Source organism: Podarcis erhardii (genome assembly GCF_964252035.2).
Source record: "Podarcis erhardii genome assembly, chromosome: 3".
NCBI classification, from domain to species: domain Eukaryota; kingdom Metazoa; phylum Chordata; class Lepidosauria; order Squamata; family Lacertidae; genus Podarcis; species Podarcis erhardii.
In genome coordinates, this window is record NC_138507.1 from 91476225 (window position 1) to 91493301 (window position 17077).

The following is a 17077-nucleotide window of genomic DNA, read 5'->3' on the forward strand; positions in this document are numbered from 1 at the left end:
GCCCCGTTGCAGGAGAGAAAGCACTTGATTAGCACATCTTTATCTAATGAGAAAGAACTGTGAGATCTGTGGTAGCTTACACATTAGAAGTGGCTCGCTGGGTGGAGCAGGACTGCTATGCTCACTTTCTAGCAAGCGAGTCGCTGTTGCTTACAGGGGAAGGATGAGATGACAGGGAGGCTGGTGCAGTGGAAAGGTGGCAGAGCCAATCTAGTTGGTGCTATCCTGACCTCCTTGTCACCTCCTTGCCCCCATCCCTTTTAGCAGTAGCAACCCATCTGCCGAGAAGCTCACGTACAAATTCCACCTCACCTGGTCGGAAGTTTCTGTCACACACAGCAGTTGGTATATTTCTCTTTCTCTCCCCAGCTGTACATCAGCCTCACTTTATTACACACAGACTATTAAAAGGAGCCCAAATGCAGTGGTGGGTTTCAAGGAGAATTTAACTGATTAGCAATGAAACTGATTTTTCAAAAACCCAGCATGGATTTTGCAAGAAAATCAAAGCCGTCTTGGGTCATACAGACTCCATTAAGAACATGAGCTCCGTTGGATCAGGCCAGAGTTCAGCACCTGTTCTCCCAGCAGCCAACCAGATGCCCATTATTATAGTAGTAGTAGTATTAGTAGTAGTAGTATTAGTAGTAGCTTGTTATCAAAGTCTCCAAGGGACTTACATTTGAAAACATAAACCAAAACGCATTATACTATTAGAATTTCACATAAAACTTTAACGTTCTTACACAAACACCTACAAATATCCCTTTCCTACTGTAAATTCCCTGCAAGTGTTTTTTTTGTTTTCCCCCAGAGACATGCTGTCTCTCATTCTGGAGGTGGAATGTGAACAGTAGCCCCTGAAAGTTTCCCTCCCCCCCCCCTTTTGAGAATAGCATACGAATAATTCAACAAGTCTAAATTCCCTTTAATGACAACCAAGTTGGTGGCTTTCATTACGTCTTGCAGTAGCAAGCAATGCAAGTACATAAATATAACACTTGTATTCCACATTTCACTCAGGACTTCCTGCATTGCAGGGGATTGGACTTGATGACCTTCAGGGTCCCTTCCAACCCTACAATTTCTATACTTCTTATTCCCCTCTAGTGACTTTGCTCATGCACTTGCCTGAACCAGGCATAGCAAGCACGGTACCCCACCTGCTAATATCTCATATGCACCACTTAGCGTGTTAGTGGCCCCTGGCCTAAACATTTACCTGTGTACAGTTGACTGCAGACTCACCTCCTCTCAGATCTGAAGAAGCTGCCACATAAGCAAAAGTGTCCAGGTTGATGATATCAATAACTGGACTCACCACGTGCTTTGGGTCCTGATAACAAAGATGAAAGTACAATAAATATATTTGTGTATTACATTTACGCTGCAAGGGTATTGCATTTCCCAGTCCTGGAAGGCATTAAAAGTTGTACTTGGGAAAATGGGACTTTCCCTGGAATTTGCCAGAAGGCTGTGAAAGGAGGGAAGAGAATACCAACATCCCAACCCAATAAAATGAAGGGTCAGATGCAGAAGAACTTTTTTCAGCTCACAACAGATTGGTTCAATTCTATTAAACCTTTTTTTTTTTTTAACACTGTGCTTTTGAGATTAGTGCACTTTGTTTCTTCATGAGTATCACAGGATATTGTGGATATTGCACTGGGTAATGTTTGTGATGTTGGAAACAAAGAGCAACACTCTCTCCATCTTTGCCAATTTGAGGGTGGAGCTGTCCTATTCTACAGCAAGTCTTGTCACCTCTCCGTCATCACACAAAGAGAGGACAGAATACTCGGTACCTAAATGAGCCTTTTTGGAGTATCGTTTCAGGGGAGTGGTGCAATTGGAGCCCACTTTCATTCAGAAAGAATGAGAATCATCCAAAACATGCTGACAAAAAAGTCAGAAGTGTCAAAGAAACAAAAGGGGTGGTTGTTTTCACTGCAGAAGGAATTTCTGTTCATAGAGAAATTCCCAGAAGATGCCAGTTTATTTCTTTTAATTAGCTGAAAAGTTTTCTTTTAAATAGAAAAATTGCTATGGGCCTGGTCAGGCACTTCCCTGGGCTAATTCTTATGCTGCTGTAGAGACGCAAGAGCCTCTAGGTGTACTTTAGGGTCCCAAATGAGGGGGGGGGGGTGATTTGTGGAAAGCAAACAAACACCTGCATTTAGGGGCACAGATTCCATATAATGCCTAGGTAGGGCCAGCCTAGAATGTTTTGCCGCCTGGGGCAAAACAGGCAATGTCCCGTTGTCCTGAAAAGGAGCAAGCAGTGTGTGTGTGTGTGTGTAAGTGGTAGAAGCTGACAAGTGCAGGAGGTAGAGAGTCGTGTGCTCCTTGGAGGCTGGGTCTGCCACCTGAGGCGACTTCCTTACTGTGCCTAATGGCCCTGGTATTATGAGGCTGTTCTGGAATTATGAGCAGAAGGCCTTGGCTCATCATCTGTGCCTTTAAGGGATTCCTTCCCACCAGCATTACTGGAGAGGGGCAGGATCTAGCCAAGTGGAAGAGGCTCCCAGTATGCTCCGATAAAGTCCATTGGAAAGGCAACTAGAAAGGAAAGCAGCGGGGAGGTAAAATACGTGAAGAAACTTCTTATGTCTTTTCTGTGCGCTGGGGCACCACCTCCCATGTCAGTCAGCTTCTCCTAAATCCATTGTTGAGCAGTTCCTTTGTACAGGAAGAGAAGCTTTTATTTTTATTGCAAGGGGAGTTGCAAATATTTGGTCGAATAATTTAACATCTCTAAGCAAACTCACCCCTTTGAAACCTGCTTCCTTAATATTTCTCTGCTGACTGTCAGTGGACAAACCGAAGGGAAGCAGCTGAAGAACATGCTGCCCATAAAGTCAGCAACGGGGAAAGGCAAAATCACAGCTGAAGTTCAATGCAAGCCAGGGAGGAAATCCCATTGAACTCAATGGGACTTAACTTCTGAGTTAGAAAGGCTTAGAACGGCACTATAAACAGTACAAGATAATCTCTCCTCACTCCCACACCTGGCAATTGCTGTGGCTTTTCCAGTTGTGAGAAAAGATTTTGAAAGAATTAGATTTGTCTGTTACGTTTATATAACACCTAGGCAACTGTGTGGCTAACATACACCATAAGACAAAGAAATACAATTTTTTCCTCTTTTTTCTTTTATCTTTTAAAAGCACATTAAAACAATAAACTACAAAGCAAAGAAGTCAGGCAACCCCACCCCACCCCACAAAACCCCACCTAAAATTATCATAAAACTAAGCAGCTAAAAAAGCAATATTTGGTTCTTATTGCTCAATTAATATATAGCCATAGGTGGAAGAGGAGGGCCCAAATATCTATCAGGGTGGTGGTACAGCAAAATTTTGTCAGCTCTGAATGGCCACAGGGTTCTGTCTTGGGCCCGGTCTTATTCAACATCTTTATCAATGACTTGGATGATGGACTCAAGGGCATCCTGATCAAATTTGCAGATGACACCAAACTGGGAGGGGTGGCTAACACCCCAGAGGACAGGATCACACTTCAAAACGACCTTGACAGATTAGAGAACTGGGCCAAAACAAACAAGATGAATTTTAACAGGGAGAAATGTAAAGTATTGCACTTGGGCAAAAAAAAATGAGAGGCACAAATACAAGATGGGGGACACCTGGCTTGAGAGCAGTACATGTGAAAAGGATCTAGGAGTCTTGGTTGACCGCAAACTTGACATGAGCCAACAGTGTGACGCGGCAGCTAAAAAAGCCAATGCAATTCTGGGCTGCATCAATAGGAGTATAGCATCTAGATCAAGGGAAGTAATAGTGCCACTGTATTCTGCTCTGGTCAGACCTCACCTGGAGTACTGTGTCCAGTTCTGGGCACCACAGTTCAAGAAGGACACTGACAAACTGGAACGTGTCCAGAGGAGGGCAACCAAAATGGTCAAAGGCCTGGAAACGATGCCTTATGAGGAACGGCTAAGGGAGCTGGGCATGTTTAGCCTGGAGAAGAGGAGGTTAAGGGGTGATATGATAGCCATGTTCAAATATATAAAAGGATGTCACATAGAGGAGGGAGAAAGGTTGTTTTCTGCTGCTCCAGAGAAGCGGACACGGAGCAATGGTTCCAAACTACAAGAAAAAAGATTCCACCTAAACATTAGGAAGAACTTCCTGACAGTAAGAGCTGTTTGACAGTGGAATTTGCTGCCAAGGAGTGTGGTGGAGTCTCCTTCTTTGGAGGTCTTTAAGCAGAGGCTTGACAACCATATGTCAGGAGTGCTCTGATGGTGTTTCCTGCTTGGCAGGGGGTTGGACTCGATGGCCCTTGTGGTCTCTTCCAATTCTATGATTCTATGATTCTATGAAGAGAGACGAAAACCTAATTTCGAAGAAGGCTTGAGCCCAGGAATGCCTCAATTAAACAGTGCAAACTGAAAGGAAAGTAGGAAGCTGCCTTATACTAGCGACTGGTCCATTTAGTTTAGCATCAGGTATTCCGGCTGGCAATTGCTCTCCAGGATCTCAGAAAGAGGTCTTCACCTTTACCTTCTACTACCACCAGTATTATGGTGCCTGGGGTTTAACCTAGAATCTAGGTTAACCTAGAGTCTCACCACTCTATTCTGATACTCACTTGGGATTAAAACACAGCAAGATCAAAGAGGAAGGCATTGAATTTATTCCCAAACTGGACTGTGGACCACTGGTAGCCCATGAGCTTCATTTGGGTGAGCCACAGCATGTCTGCGGATCTGTGGTTGACGATGGGAGATGGCACATCCATAGCATGAAACACCCATATTCATTTTAAATTGTATTCCTATTGCTTTGTGATTTCTTATATTCTGTCCTATTGCATGTACAATTTGAATTCTATGGAACTACAATGGCTAAGATAGAAAAGTCATTAAGTGGTTGGCCAGCAAGTTCTTGGTAATTTTCAAGTAGTTCTTGGAGGGGGGATGTTTGGGAACTACTGAAATATTGTGATTAATACATAAGACTGAAAGGATCTTGAATGTCTATAATATCTACTCTCTGAGCATTTTGTTGTAATTTATGGGCTCTGCTGTGGTGGTGGTAGAATCATGGGGCTAAAATAGATGCAAAGATTATATAGATCACATAAGAAGGCAGCAAATAGCTTCAGCCTGAGGCTGGAAGTGCCTTATGTTTTCTTCATAAACTCTCCCCACCCCCAGTATAAAACTAACCTACAGCTAACCCACACAATCTTTTAAAGTTTAAATAACTCTAATTACCATAAAAAAGTTATTCTCTTAAAATTAATTCCCCTACAGCAGGAGTTATTCTCCTACAACTATATTTATTCTCTGACAATTAATTCGAATAATTTTAACATATATTAGAAGATAAGGTTGAGTCTTTATAGCAAGCCCATTATAGCAGGAATAAAAGATAACCGAAGAAAGTATAATCAAGGAAGGAAGGAAATAAATCCAAAACGGGTTGTGAAAGATATCTTCTACTACCAGTGTTGTATAAAAAGCAGAGAGGAAAAGAGGAACAGTATATATATTTTATTCCAAATCTTGGCTCGAGCTGATAGCAATGTTTACAGGCAACTTTTACTGTGGGATCTGGGCTGTTTAGGTAAAAGCTTCCCAGTTGGTGTTCGGGTAAGAATTATTGGATGTGTAGAGACAGTACCGACTCTCCTGAATCACTTATATATTTTAAAAAACCAGCGCTCTCTCTCAATACCCTGGAGAAGTCAAAGGCAGAGTGGTACTTGGTACTCAAACGGCTTGGCTGCCAGACAAATCGGTTCCCGAACACCACAAACCCATAAGTGTTCTGGTTTGTGAACATTTTTCAGATGCCGGACGTCCGACTCCCAGAACAGATTAAGTTCGAGAACCAAGGTACCACTGTATTCTCATTCTTCTTCTCCTGCATATACACAGAGCCTGATCCATACAGAAGAGAGAGTCCCACCAAGAGAGGCCAGGAATTGACCCATGCAATGCAGGTGCTGTACCACGGAGTCAGGGCCATCTTTACCCATAGGCGTTAGGGGTGCAGGGCACCCGGGCGCCAGGCCAAGAGTCTAGGGCTGGAGAGTTGAGTCCGGGGAAGAGCCTGCCCATTGGCTGGAGTGCCACAGCAGGCTCTTCTGCTGCAGGCGGCTCTGTGCCATGAGTTTGGGGACAACCAAGCCAGTGAGACGCTGAGGTGGCCGGCCGGCTCCGCCCTCCTGCATGCCTGGGACTGAGGAACCGGGGGGGGGGCTCTTTGTACCGTGGGGCTGAAGACAGCCCTGCACAGAGTCACAACCCTTCCACTGCACCACTGGTATGTTAATGATATTCATGGGCCAGTATATATAAGATATATTTAACGATGCATATGGAGAAGGGCTGTAGCTCAGTGGCAGTGCATCCTCTTTCCATGAAGACGGTCCCAGGTTCAATCTTAGGCAACCCCAGGGAGGGACTGGGAAAACTCCCTGTCTGATGCCATGGAGAGTTGCTGCCAGTCAGAGCTAGACAGGCTAATAGTCTGACTTGGAGTAAAGCAGCTCCTTATGTTCTCTGCTGCTCAGTCTGTGGCTGTGATATCCTTCAAGGAACCAACAGCAACTAACGTGCTTGAGGTTCTCTCCGAGGAGAAAGGTTGGAGGAGATAGAAGTTCAAGTCCTACACTGATAAGGGCTTCCCAATCTATATAGATCTGGCCTTAGATTTCCTGAAATCCATTCAGCTGCCACTTCAGCCATTGCCAAACAGTAATCACCCCCAGAGAAAAGGTGCACAAGAAGTTGTTCCGCTGTGAAGGAAAGGGCAGCACAACTAATCTCCTTGATTCTCTTTTGCAACGTTGCCTGGTTCTAATCTACCAACAAAAAGGCCCCCAAATGCTCAAGTATTATCTAGCTTTACAGGCTTGTGATTGCCCCAGATAATAGTCATCAATGCTGGAGCAACAACACTCAGATAGCTGATGGCAGAGAAGAGGAAGTAATGAAGAAAGAAGAGGTTGCTTAGCATCTTTCCTTCAAGCTGGATACATGCAAAACTATATAGTTTCATGTTCCACCCCCCAGCATCTCTCTTCAAACAGGAAAAACAGGAGTGGGGTGTGTGTGTGTGTGTGTGTGTGTGTGTGTGTGTGTGTGTTGGATAGTGGAACATCGCCATCCATTGGCTCATTACCATGACATTAACAAAAGCCTGTTTTCAGGTGATGAAGATTGATTCCTTCTGTAAAAACGCCTTGGGCCTTGTAATTACATTTTAGGGGAAAGTTATTTGGCTAAAACAAATTGGTAATGGTAGACACATCAGCTCTCCAAGTAAAAACAAGACAGCATGCAGAGGCACAAATCCGTACCTGCGCTAAACAAAGTGGAAATCCCCTGCAAGCTAACACTTCTGCTTTGTAATGCTCTCCCAGTTACAAATAATGGACATCCCCTTTATCTGGCACAAATTCATTTAGTCAAAGCCACTCATTTCCACAAACAAATGTGCTCCCAAGTGCCGCTTCTGCCTCCATTATCTATTCATTTCTGGGTGGTTATTTTGAGCCCTCTTGGGCTGAAGGACTTGAGTCCTGACATCCGCCCCTAGCTGCAGCATCCAGCACCAGAAGTAACTGTCACAAGGGACTGAGGCCTCTCCTTCCATACATGAGGTGGATGGTGGCACCTGGTTCCTTTATTAATGGCTGAGAGGCCAAGAGAGATGCTGGGGAAGGGGATAACATTGGCACCTTTCCTGAGGTCTCCTGTGTTCCCATTGCTGCTGCCAAATTGCATAAAATAAGGTCTCTGTAGAAGTGGAGTGCTGAGACACAGCCATGGGAGAAAATCGTTTCGGTTCATCATGATTCTCGCTTCCCCAAACAATACGTTTAGGGAAGCTTTTAGTATTTGATTAATTATTGTATTTTAATATTTTGTCGGAAGCTGCCCAGAGTGGCTGGGGAAACCCAGCCAGATGGGCGGGGTATAAATAATAAAAAATTGTTGTTGTTGTTGTTTGCTATCCAAAACAAACCTATCCTGCAAAATTTGCAGGGTTCTGAATGTAGTGGTGTAGTTCTCCATCTGAAAAAGGTGTATGTTAGGTGAAAGTGTGCTTAAAAATGCAAATATTAGTGAAGATAACATAAAATGCATTGTATTAGGGGAAAATGTGTATATTAGGAAAAATTGCATACAAAAATGTGTGTATGTGCATTCAAAAGGCTGGCAAGCTATTGTGAGGAACTTTTCTTTTTTTAAGAGCAAACTGAAGTGAAATGTGGAAAGAAACCAAAAGTGACGGATTTTGTAGTGGTTAGAGTAGGGCCTGGATGACCAAGGTTCGATTCTCCACTTGGACCACAAGCTCACTGGCTAAACTTGGGCCAGTCACTCTCTATCTCTCTCTCTCTCAGTCTAACCTACCTTCACAGGGTTGTTGTGAGAATGGGATGCGGAGGGGAGTAACCCATTCATGCCCCTTTGACCTCCTTGGATGGAAAAGCGGGATATAAGTGCAACGAATGAGTAAATGAATGAATACTTGCACTTCACTGAACAGGACCCCTTCTACCAGGTCCTAAACGGAGGCTGCAAGCTTCTCCCATACGGGATTCAGCTCCACGAACAGCAGAGCTCTATGCAGATGCAGCCAGGCAATCCAAGCATCAACAAAACCTCAAGGAGACCCTGTCACCTCGCGTATCCATCAGAGAAATATGTATCTGTCATGTGTACTTTGCCCGAGAGACACTTTTCTTTTAAAGTGTCTTTGGGGTTTGATGCCCAGCGTTAATTTACTATTCCATTACACCCTCCCCTGCTTACACACACAAAGACACGAGTACACTTTGCTTCTTGGACGCTTGCCATGCGTTAGAAATCTGGCTAAACAGATGTTTTGCTGAATGAAAAATGGAAAGTGACATGATGCAGGTTGCGGGGGGGCGGGGGGGCAGTTGCTGATTCAGATGCATTCTGGGTTCTCGATCTCTTTGAAGCGCAGAAGTTTATTAAGCCGAAATGGACTGTTTCCTGCAAGCCACAAATTAAGAGAAGACCATTAATCTTTGGAATGGGAGGAAGAAGAGCGTGGCAGGCAAAAATGAGTCGCCTTTCCAGCACCAGGCTGAAGGTGGCAGCATTAACATTTAATACAGTTGAACAAACACAGTTTGACACTGGCAAAAAAAAGAGAAAAAAAGACAGGGTGTAATTTTCGCTTGGAAGTAAGATAGCGCAGGTGTGAGACTTCCCCACCTTTAAGGTGGGAAATGTGGGTGTAGGAAAAGAAAAGAAACATCTATTTTACATGCACACAACCGTTCATCTGTCCCATCAACATTTACTCAACAACCCGAAAAAAGGCAAAGTGGAACAAAGTAGTTTTGAAAGGCTACAAATGTACATCTGAGGCATATGGCCCCTTGATCTCCTTACACAATGGTCCCTCTGTTTATCCCATCCAGTCCACACTGGAAATGAAATTAAAGCGCTCAGCATCTCAAATAAAATGAGCTGGGTTGCAAAAGCTATTAACTAAGTGATGTGCTCTTCAGGAAAGAGAGGAAGGTACAGTGGTACCTTGGGTTACAGACACCTCGGGTTACAGATGCTTCAGGTTACAGACTCTGCTAACCCAGAAATAGTACCTCGGGTTAAGAACTTTGCTTCAGGATGAGAACAGAAATCGTACGGTGGCAGCAGGAGGCCCCATTAGCCAAAGTGGTGCTTCAGGTTAAGAACAGTTTCAGGTTAAGAACGGACCTCCAGAACGAATTAAGTTCTTAACCCGAGTGTGGTGGGATAGTGTGCTGCTTGTGCGTAAAAGCTTGATCCCTCTGGGGTTTGGCTGGTCATCCAAACCGATGCACTAACGGAGCCCCCAAAGCATGACTCCGTCAGTCGCTGGTAGAATCTGACAGTGGGCGTCTACGGAATTTACGCCAACATAAAAGCTCTTTGACAGACATGCGCTTTCGAGACTCTCTGCGTGACAGTTTCCGGCGAAGGGTGGGCGTTCCCAACGGGGGTCCCGTTACCTCTCCACTACTCTCACTGGAAGCATCCCAGAGCCTCCCCTCCGCTGTGACTCCTGCACTCCCCCTGCTGGTTCCCTCTTCTACTGCAGATTCTCTCCTATTCTCCTGTAGCCTGTCCACTACCTGTCTCTCCGATGGCAGTTCCCTGACATCCACCTCCCCCCCAGGGCCCCCTTCACCCCCTCCCGCCTCCTCTCCCACTGGCGGTGAGGGCGGAAAGCCCCTGAAGGAACTCTCCTCGTCGTCCGAGGATTCTAACACTTCCAGCCACGGCGTACCGTCTCTCTCCCCGTCTTCCTCTTCTTCGTCGGAGTCGGCTTCTTCACCCACCCCTGACTCTGGGAACCCTTCAAACTCTCCTTCCTCATCGGTGGTCCCAAAGTGTTCCCTTCTAAATCGAGCCACGGGTTGCGGTTTTCTTGGGAAACGCTGATGAAATGTTTCTATTAAAACCTCGTCATTGACTACCTCTGCTGGTACCCAAGTGTTTTCCGACTCTGCTTCCCCCTCCCATTCTACCAGATATTCCACCTGATTCCCCTTCCACCTGGAATCAATGATTCCTGCCACGTTCATGTCGCGCTCTCTCTCTTCTATCACGGGCGTTTGGGTGGCCTCTCTCTCACGCTCCCCCCACTCGCGTCCCTCTCGGTACGGCGACAGTAATGACCTGTGAAATACTGGGTGTAATTTCATGTGACTGGGCAGCCTGAGTTTGAATGCCACTGGGTTGACCTGCTGTATGACCTCAAAGGGTCCCAATCTTTTGGGCCTCAATTTCTTACTCCCGCCCTTGAACGGTAGCCCTTGGGTGGACAACCACACCCGGTCCCCCACCCTTATAGTTTCACCTTCCCTCCTATTTCTGTCTGCTTGCTTCTTATATTCTTCCTTGGCTTTCTCTAAGTTAAGTTGAAGCTGACGGTGGATCGCCTCCATCTCTTCAAAAAAATATTCCGCCGCCGGCACGCTCCACCTCTCCCCTCCCTCTCCTGGGAATGCCCGGGGGTGACACCCATAATTTGCCAGGAAGGGACTCATCCCTGTGGACACGTTCTCCGCGTTGTTGTAGGCAAATTCTGCTAGAGGTAACTTATCCACCCAATCATTTTCTCTGTCTTTTACATAACACCTCAGGTATTGTTGTAAAACCCCATTTGCCCTTTCCGCTTGCCCATTGGTTTCTGGGTGCCGGGCAGTTGAGAAATTGAGTTCTACGTGCAGTAAGCTCATAAGTTTCCTCCAGAACCTGGAAGTAAATTGTTTCCCTCTGTCGCTGACCACCCTCAAGGGGGCGCCATGCAACTTGAAAATATGTTCTACAAACAACTTGGCGGTTTCCTCCGCTGTGACTGCATGTGAACAAGCTATAAAATGACACATCTTGGTTAATTGATCTACCACCACCATGACAGCTGTTTTGCCTTTGGATTTTGGCAGGTCCGTCATAAAATCTATGGATACTGCCTCCCATGGCCTTTCGGGCGTGGGTAAGGGTTGTAATAGCCCCGCTGGCGCCACCCTCTCTCCTTTCGCTCGCTGGCACCTGTCGCAACCCCTGACATATTCCCGTACGTCCTCCCTCACCTTGGGCCACCAAAACTCCCTGGTAACCAACCACATGGTTTTGTGCTGTCCAAAATGTCCCGCTGTGGGGCTGTCATGCAACTGCTTGAGTACTCTGCCCCTCAGTTCCCCGTCGGGTATGTACAGTGCCCCTTTGTAATACAACGCCCCGTTCTTTTCTTCGAACCCCCCTGTGTTCTCCTCTGTCCTCCGGAGCTCTCTGAGTTTCTCTTGGGCGTATTCATCGTTCTCCGTACCCTCTATCAGTTCCCTCTGCCCCACCAATGCCGCCCCACACACCCAGCGGTCTTCAGGGATTACATGCCTTGCCTCAGGCGCTCCCTCCCCCTCTAAGTACTCAGGTTTCCTGGAAAGAGCGTCCGCCCTCACGTTCTCGGAGCCGGGCACGTAACGAATCTCAAAGTGGAATTTGGAGAACTCCTGGGCCCATCTCACTTGTCTCTGGTTCAGCACTCGGGCTGTTCTCCAGTATTCCAGATTTTTGTGGTCAGTTCGGACTTGAACCTTGTGCTGCGCCCCAATCAGCAAGTGCCGCCATTTCCGGAATGCTTCATGAATGGCGAGCAGTTCTCGGTCGTACACTGTGTAGTTCCTCTCTGCTTTGTTCAACTTCCGCGAGAAGAATGCACACGGTCTCCATTCAGACGTATCTTTTCCCGGCTGGAGAAGAACGGCCCCCACCGCTCGGTCTGACGCGTCAGTCTCCACTCTCATTGGTTGTTGTAGATCCACGTGCAAGAGTTGCTCTTCCGACGCAAACGCCTGCTTTAAGCGTTCGAACGCTTGTTGCGCTTCTCCCGTCCAAACAAATTTCTTTTTGCTACTAAGACAATCCGTGATGGGCGCTGTTAAATGGGCAAAGTTTTTGATGAACTTCCTATAGAAGTTTCCGAAGCCCAGGAACCTTTGCACGTCCTTCTTGGTCTTTGGTGTTTTCCATTCCAGTACCGCTTGAACCTTGCTGGGATCCATGGCCAATCCCTTGTCAGACAACCGGTACCCCAGGAATTCCACCTCCTTGGTATGAAACTGACACTTCTCCAGTTTCACCCACAGCCGGTTTTCTCGCAGCTTGCTCAGTACCTCTCTTACATCTCGCACATGCTGCTCCTCATTGTCTGAGTACACCAGAACGTCATCTAAGAACGCTACGCAGTTCTTGTAGAGCAGTGGCCCCAGGACGTGATTCATGAATGATTGAAAACAGGCGGAGCCCCCTTGTAATCCGAAAGGCATAACGGTGTACTCAAAGGCCCCCAAGGGGGTGAACATAGTGGTCTTCCACTCATCCCCCTTTCTCACACGTATCAAGTTATATGCCCCCCTAAGGTCCAGCTTGGTAAAAATTTTCCCTTTTCTCACCCGTGTTAGAATGTCATCAATTCTGGGCATAGGGAAAGTCACTGGTTCTGACACTGCATTTAGGGCCCTGAAATCACATACAAGCCTGGGCTTGCCTGTGTTTTTTTTGTCCACAAAGAACACTGGGCTGCCCCCCACCGCTCGTGACTCTCTGATGAAACCTCGCTTGAGATTCTTGTCAATGAACTCCCTTAACTCCTGCATCTCACTGTCTGACATTGCATACAGCTTGCCCACTGGCAATTGTGCTCCTGGGAGTAAGGTAATTTGACAATCAAAGGGTCTGTGCGGGGGCAGTTTATCTGCTTCTTTTTCGCTGAATACGTCAAGCAAGTCAGCGTATTGTGGTGGCACCCTCCCTTTGTCCATCACTTCCATCCCTGCTAGAGTGCCCCTGGCGCCTGCCTGAGCCTCTCCCTCCTTGCAGTGTTCTAGGCAATGTGCTGATCCAAAGGAAACCACTCTCTGATGCCAGCCTACTAGCGGATCGTGTAGCGCCAGCCAGCTCATACCCAAGATAATAGGAGCTCCTCCCAAGGTGGCTACGTTAAACGCTATCAGTTCGGTGTGTCGTGCCACCCTCATTATCATTGGTACAGTCTGTTGGCTCACTTCTCCTCCCAACAGCTCCCTCCCATCAATCGTGGTAACCTGCAAAGGCTTACTCAATGGGATAGTCTGTATTTGGTGTGCAGCTGCAAACTCTTTGCTCATGAAATTACATGAGCTACCTGAATCCAATAGCGCCTTTATCTTCAGTGGGTGTCCGTTTGCCAGTTCCAGCAACACCTCTATCACAAGCGCTGGTCTTGGAGGTTCCGGCGTGGGCACATTCATTACTCCCTGGCCTGGCTGCTGTGCCCTGATGTTGGCAACCAGGCGTTGGCTTTTACTGGCTCCGTGATTTCTTCTTCCTCCTTCCCCCCAACAGTTCCCGCCATCCCTTGCCATTCCTTCCTTTGCGGACAGACTCTGGCAAAGTGACCTGGCTGCTGGCAGAGATAGCATCTCTTGCCGCTCTTTCCCTCCTTCTTCCGCCCTTCACTGGTGTTTGAAACTGCGCGCGCGCGCGCTGTTCCAAGTTCCATCGGCTCTGCTGGCGGGAAAGGCTGCTCCGGAATCTCTGGAATGCGGAAGTCCTTCCAACGTTCCCCCTTTCCTTCCCGCTTTTCCATAGCTCTAGCTTCCTGGCGTGCCCCAATGGACAGCGCTGATTTAGTCAGCTGATCCATAGACTCCGCCCTAGGCGCCCGGGAAAGTTCATCTTTCACTGCCGGAGAGAGACCTTCTTCAAACAGCATTTGAATAGGTTCACTAGCAAGGTCCCACCCAAGTCTATGAATCAGCATGGTGAACTCAGTCCAGTACTCACGTACAGATCGGCTCCCCTGTTTACACGCCATTAACTGCCTGCGCACCACTCCCTGCTCGATCTCGCTGGAAAACATCAAGTCCATGGCGCGGAAAAACTTCATTGTGTCCTTTAAGATTTCATTATTGGCTGCCATCAGGGGCCGAACCCAGTCCCTCGCCCCTCCCTCTAGATGGCCAATCACGTACGCCACTCTAGAGTTCTCGTCGGGGAAGTCATCAAACAGTAGATTGAGTGCATATTGCATCTCTGTCCTAAAGGCTTGATAGTTCCGGGGATCCCCCCCAAATTTCTGCACCAGTCCAGGCACCCGTCTGGCAAGTGGGGTGGTCTTCCCCTTATCTGCATCTTGAGCCCTCCTCTCCTCGAGCCTCGCCGTTTGCAGTGCCAGCTGGACCTCCAACGCCCTGTACCTTTGTTCCAGGCTTGGATCTGCGCCAGCTCCCGCTCCTGCTCCTCCGGTTCCGGATGGTTCGCTCATGATGCCTTCTGCTTGCACAAGCTGCTTTCAAAGACTGTCAGATTGCTGTGGTGGGATAGTGTGCTGCTTGTGCGTAAAAGCTTGATCCCTCTGGGGTTTGGCTGGTCATCCAAACCGATGCACTAACGGAGCCCCCAAAGCATGACTCCGTCAGTCGCTGGTAGAATCTGACAGTGGGCGTCTACGGAATTTACGCCAACATAAAAGCTCTTTGACAGACATGCGCTTTCGAGACTCTCTGCGTGACAGTTTCCGGCGAAGGGTGGGCGTTCCCAACGGGGGTCCCGTTACCTCTCCACTACTCTCACTGGAAGCATCCCAGAGCCTCCCCTCCGCTGTGACTCCTGCACTCCCCCTGCTGGTTCCCTCTTCTACTGCAGATTCTCTCCTATTCTCCTGTAGCCTGTCCACTACCTGTCTCTCCGATGGCAGTTCCCTGACACCGAGGTACCCCACTTCCACCATCTGGCTGGAGGCCACATCATCCTTGGACTGAGACCAGCCCTGATAACAGTGTTATGAGTTTCAAGGGGGCCAAGGCTGCATCTAGTAAGGGTTGGAATCTAGTCGAAGAGGCTGCTAAACTGGCCAGGCAAGTTTCTTTGTAAGATAATGGCCACTTAAGCGCTCAGCACCTCAAATAAAATGACCTAGGTTGCAATCTGGCTGAGTGCCACGTCATCCTAGGACGGAGAAGAGCAGGCCAAGCAGTGCTGGGCATATGTGCCATTTGTGTGTGTGAATTGGGCTGATGCTGGAAGCTGGGGACACAGAGACATGTTTGCTCTGTGCTGGACTTGAGGCTCCCCTGTACACCTAACGAGGAAGCAAGGGGTGGGAAAGCTGTGAGCCTCTTCATCCTATGCACAGGTTGTGTATGTGTAAATAAAACCATATATCTTTAAAGTCTCCACTGGCTTTCGTTCGAAGGAAACTGGACCCTGGGGAAGAGTGCTTGGAACTTCTGGAGTCTCTCACTGCTGGGAAATTGGGATAGCGCATAGCAATATAACTGCTGTATGAGAGGCACGCATGCCTGGCTTTTTTTCACTTCACAACCACGCATCAAGCTGACTGGCTGGTTTTTTTTAAAGGCTCCGTGTTTGCCTCAGACTCCCTTTCTCTTTGCCTATACGAGTCAGGCGTTCTGTGCTCTGGACCTTGAGATTGCTTACTTTTGCACTCATTCTCCTGCAAATCCTGTACCACTTTTTGGGGATGCGTGTGTGGAATCTGTGACACTACAAAGCAGGTTCCTCATTGAAATGCAAGCCGCTAAGAGCACAAGAAACCACTGAGCTGGCCCCTCTTTCAAACATTCATGCAAGCTTCAATTTTGATTGTGTGGGTTTTGTTTTTTTAAAAAAAATGGGAGGGAAATGAAAAGAAAAAGAGAAATTACAAATAAGAAAAGTTAACAGAGGTGATGTTTTGCTTTTATGCTTCATTCAGGCCCCGCCGCTGCCGCTGCCACTGCAACCATGTAATGAAATTCCTACAGCGCTGCTGCATATGGCATCCACATTCATCCATCACATCAGCTCTGAGCATGAGCTACATTCTCCCAATGCTGCAAGGGAAATACAGCTTGAGCTGCCATCCTGCTGGCTGCGAATCATCAAACATCTCATGCAGGAAAGGCGCCGTCAACCACTCTAATAGAGAGATTCGGAAGAGGGCGAGTGAGCGGGTGGGTGCAAAAAGGGGAGCGAAGGAGGTTAAAGGGGCCACGCTCAAAGCAGAGCAAACTTTGCTTGTGCACCATTTCCGAAACACACACCTCAGAAGAAAGTTCAGAGGACATCAGTGGGATTTGCTCCCCAGTAAAACATGCTCAGCATCAGGAAATAAGAACTGTGGACACATAAAGCAGTGCTGACAAAATAATTAATGCCTTGTCGCAAGATGCCATAGGATGAACATTCCTCCTGTGGTGAAGAGGACCAAGTCTTATGTTTGAGCAAGGATGGTACTGGGTTTAAATCACTGATCAGCTTCCTGGATGCCTCTGGAGAAGTCACTAGTTTACTGCACAGGACTGCTGGGTGATGTTTAAAAACACATAGTTTTGCTTCATATACTGCAAAAATTATACTAAGTAATAGATTGAAGCTAACAAATGGGAGGTATTCTGAAGGGTGGAAGACCCTGAAAAGGAAATACTTTTCATGATAACTTATTTACTGTACTTGCCATATTTACACGAATGTCACACGCACTTTTTTGGTCAAATCATTGTGAAAATTAGAATGTGCATTAGATTT

General features: G+C 47.2%; 1 protein-coding gene across 1 annotated transcript in view; it reads right to left on the reverse strand.

Annotated features, from left to right (window-relative positions):
• Positions 1 to 17077, reverse strand: part of GALNT14 (polypeptide N-acetylgalactosaminyltransferase 14) — a 250683-nt gene that overhangs the window by 27905 nt on the left and 205701 nt on the right. Inside the window, exon 7 of the mRNA XM_081854181.1 lies at positions 1249 to 1336. Coding sequence (XP_081710307.1) covers positions 1249 to 1336 — 88 coding nt within the window. The remainder of the gene's footprint in view (positions 1 to 1248; positions 1337 to 17077) is intronic.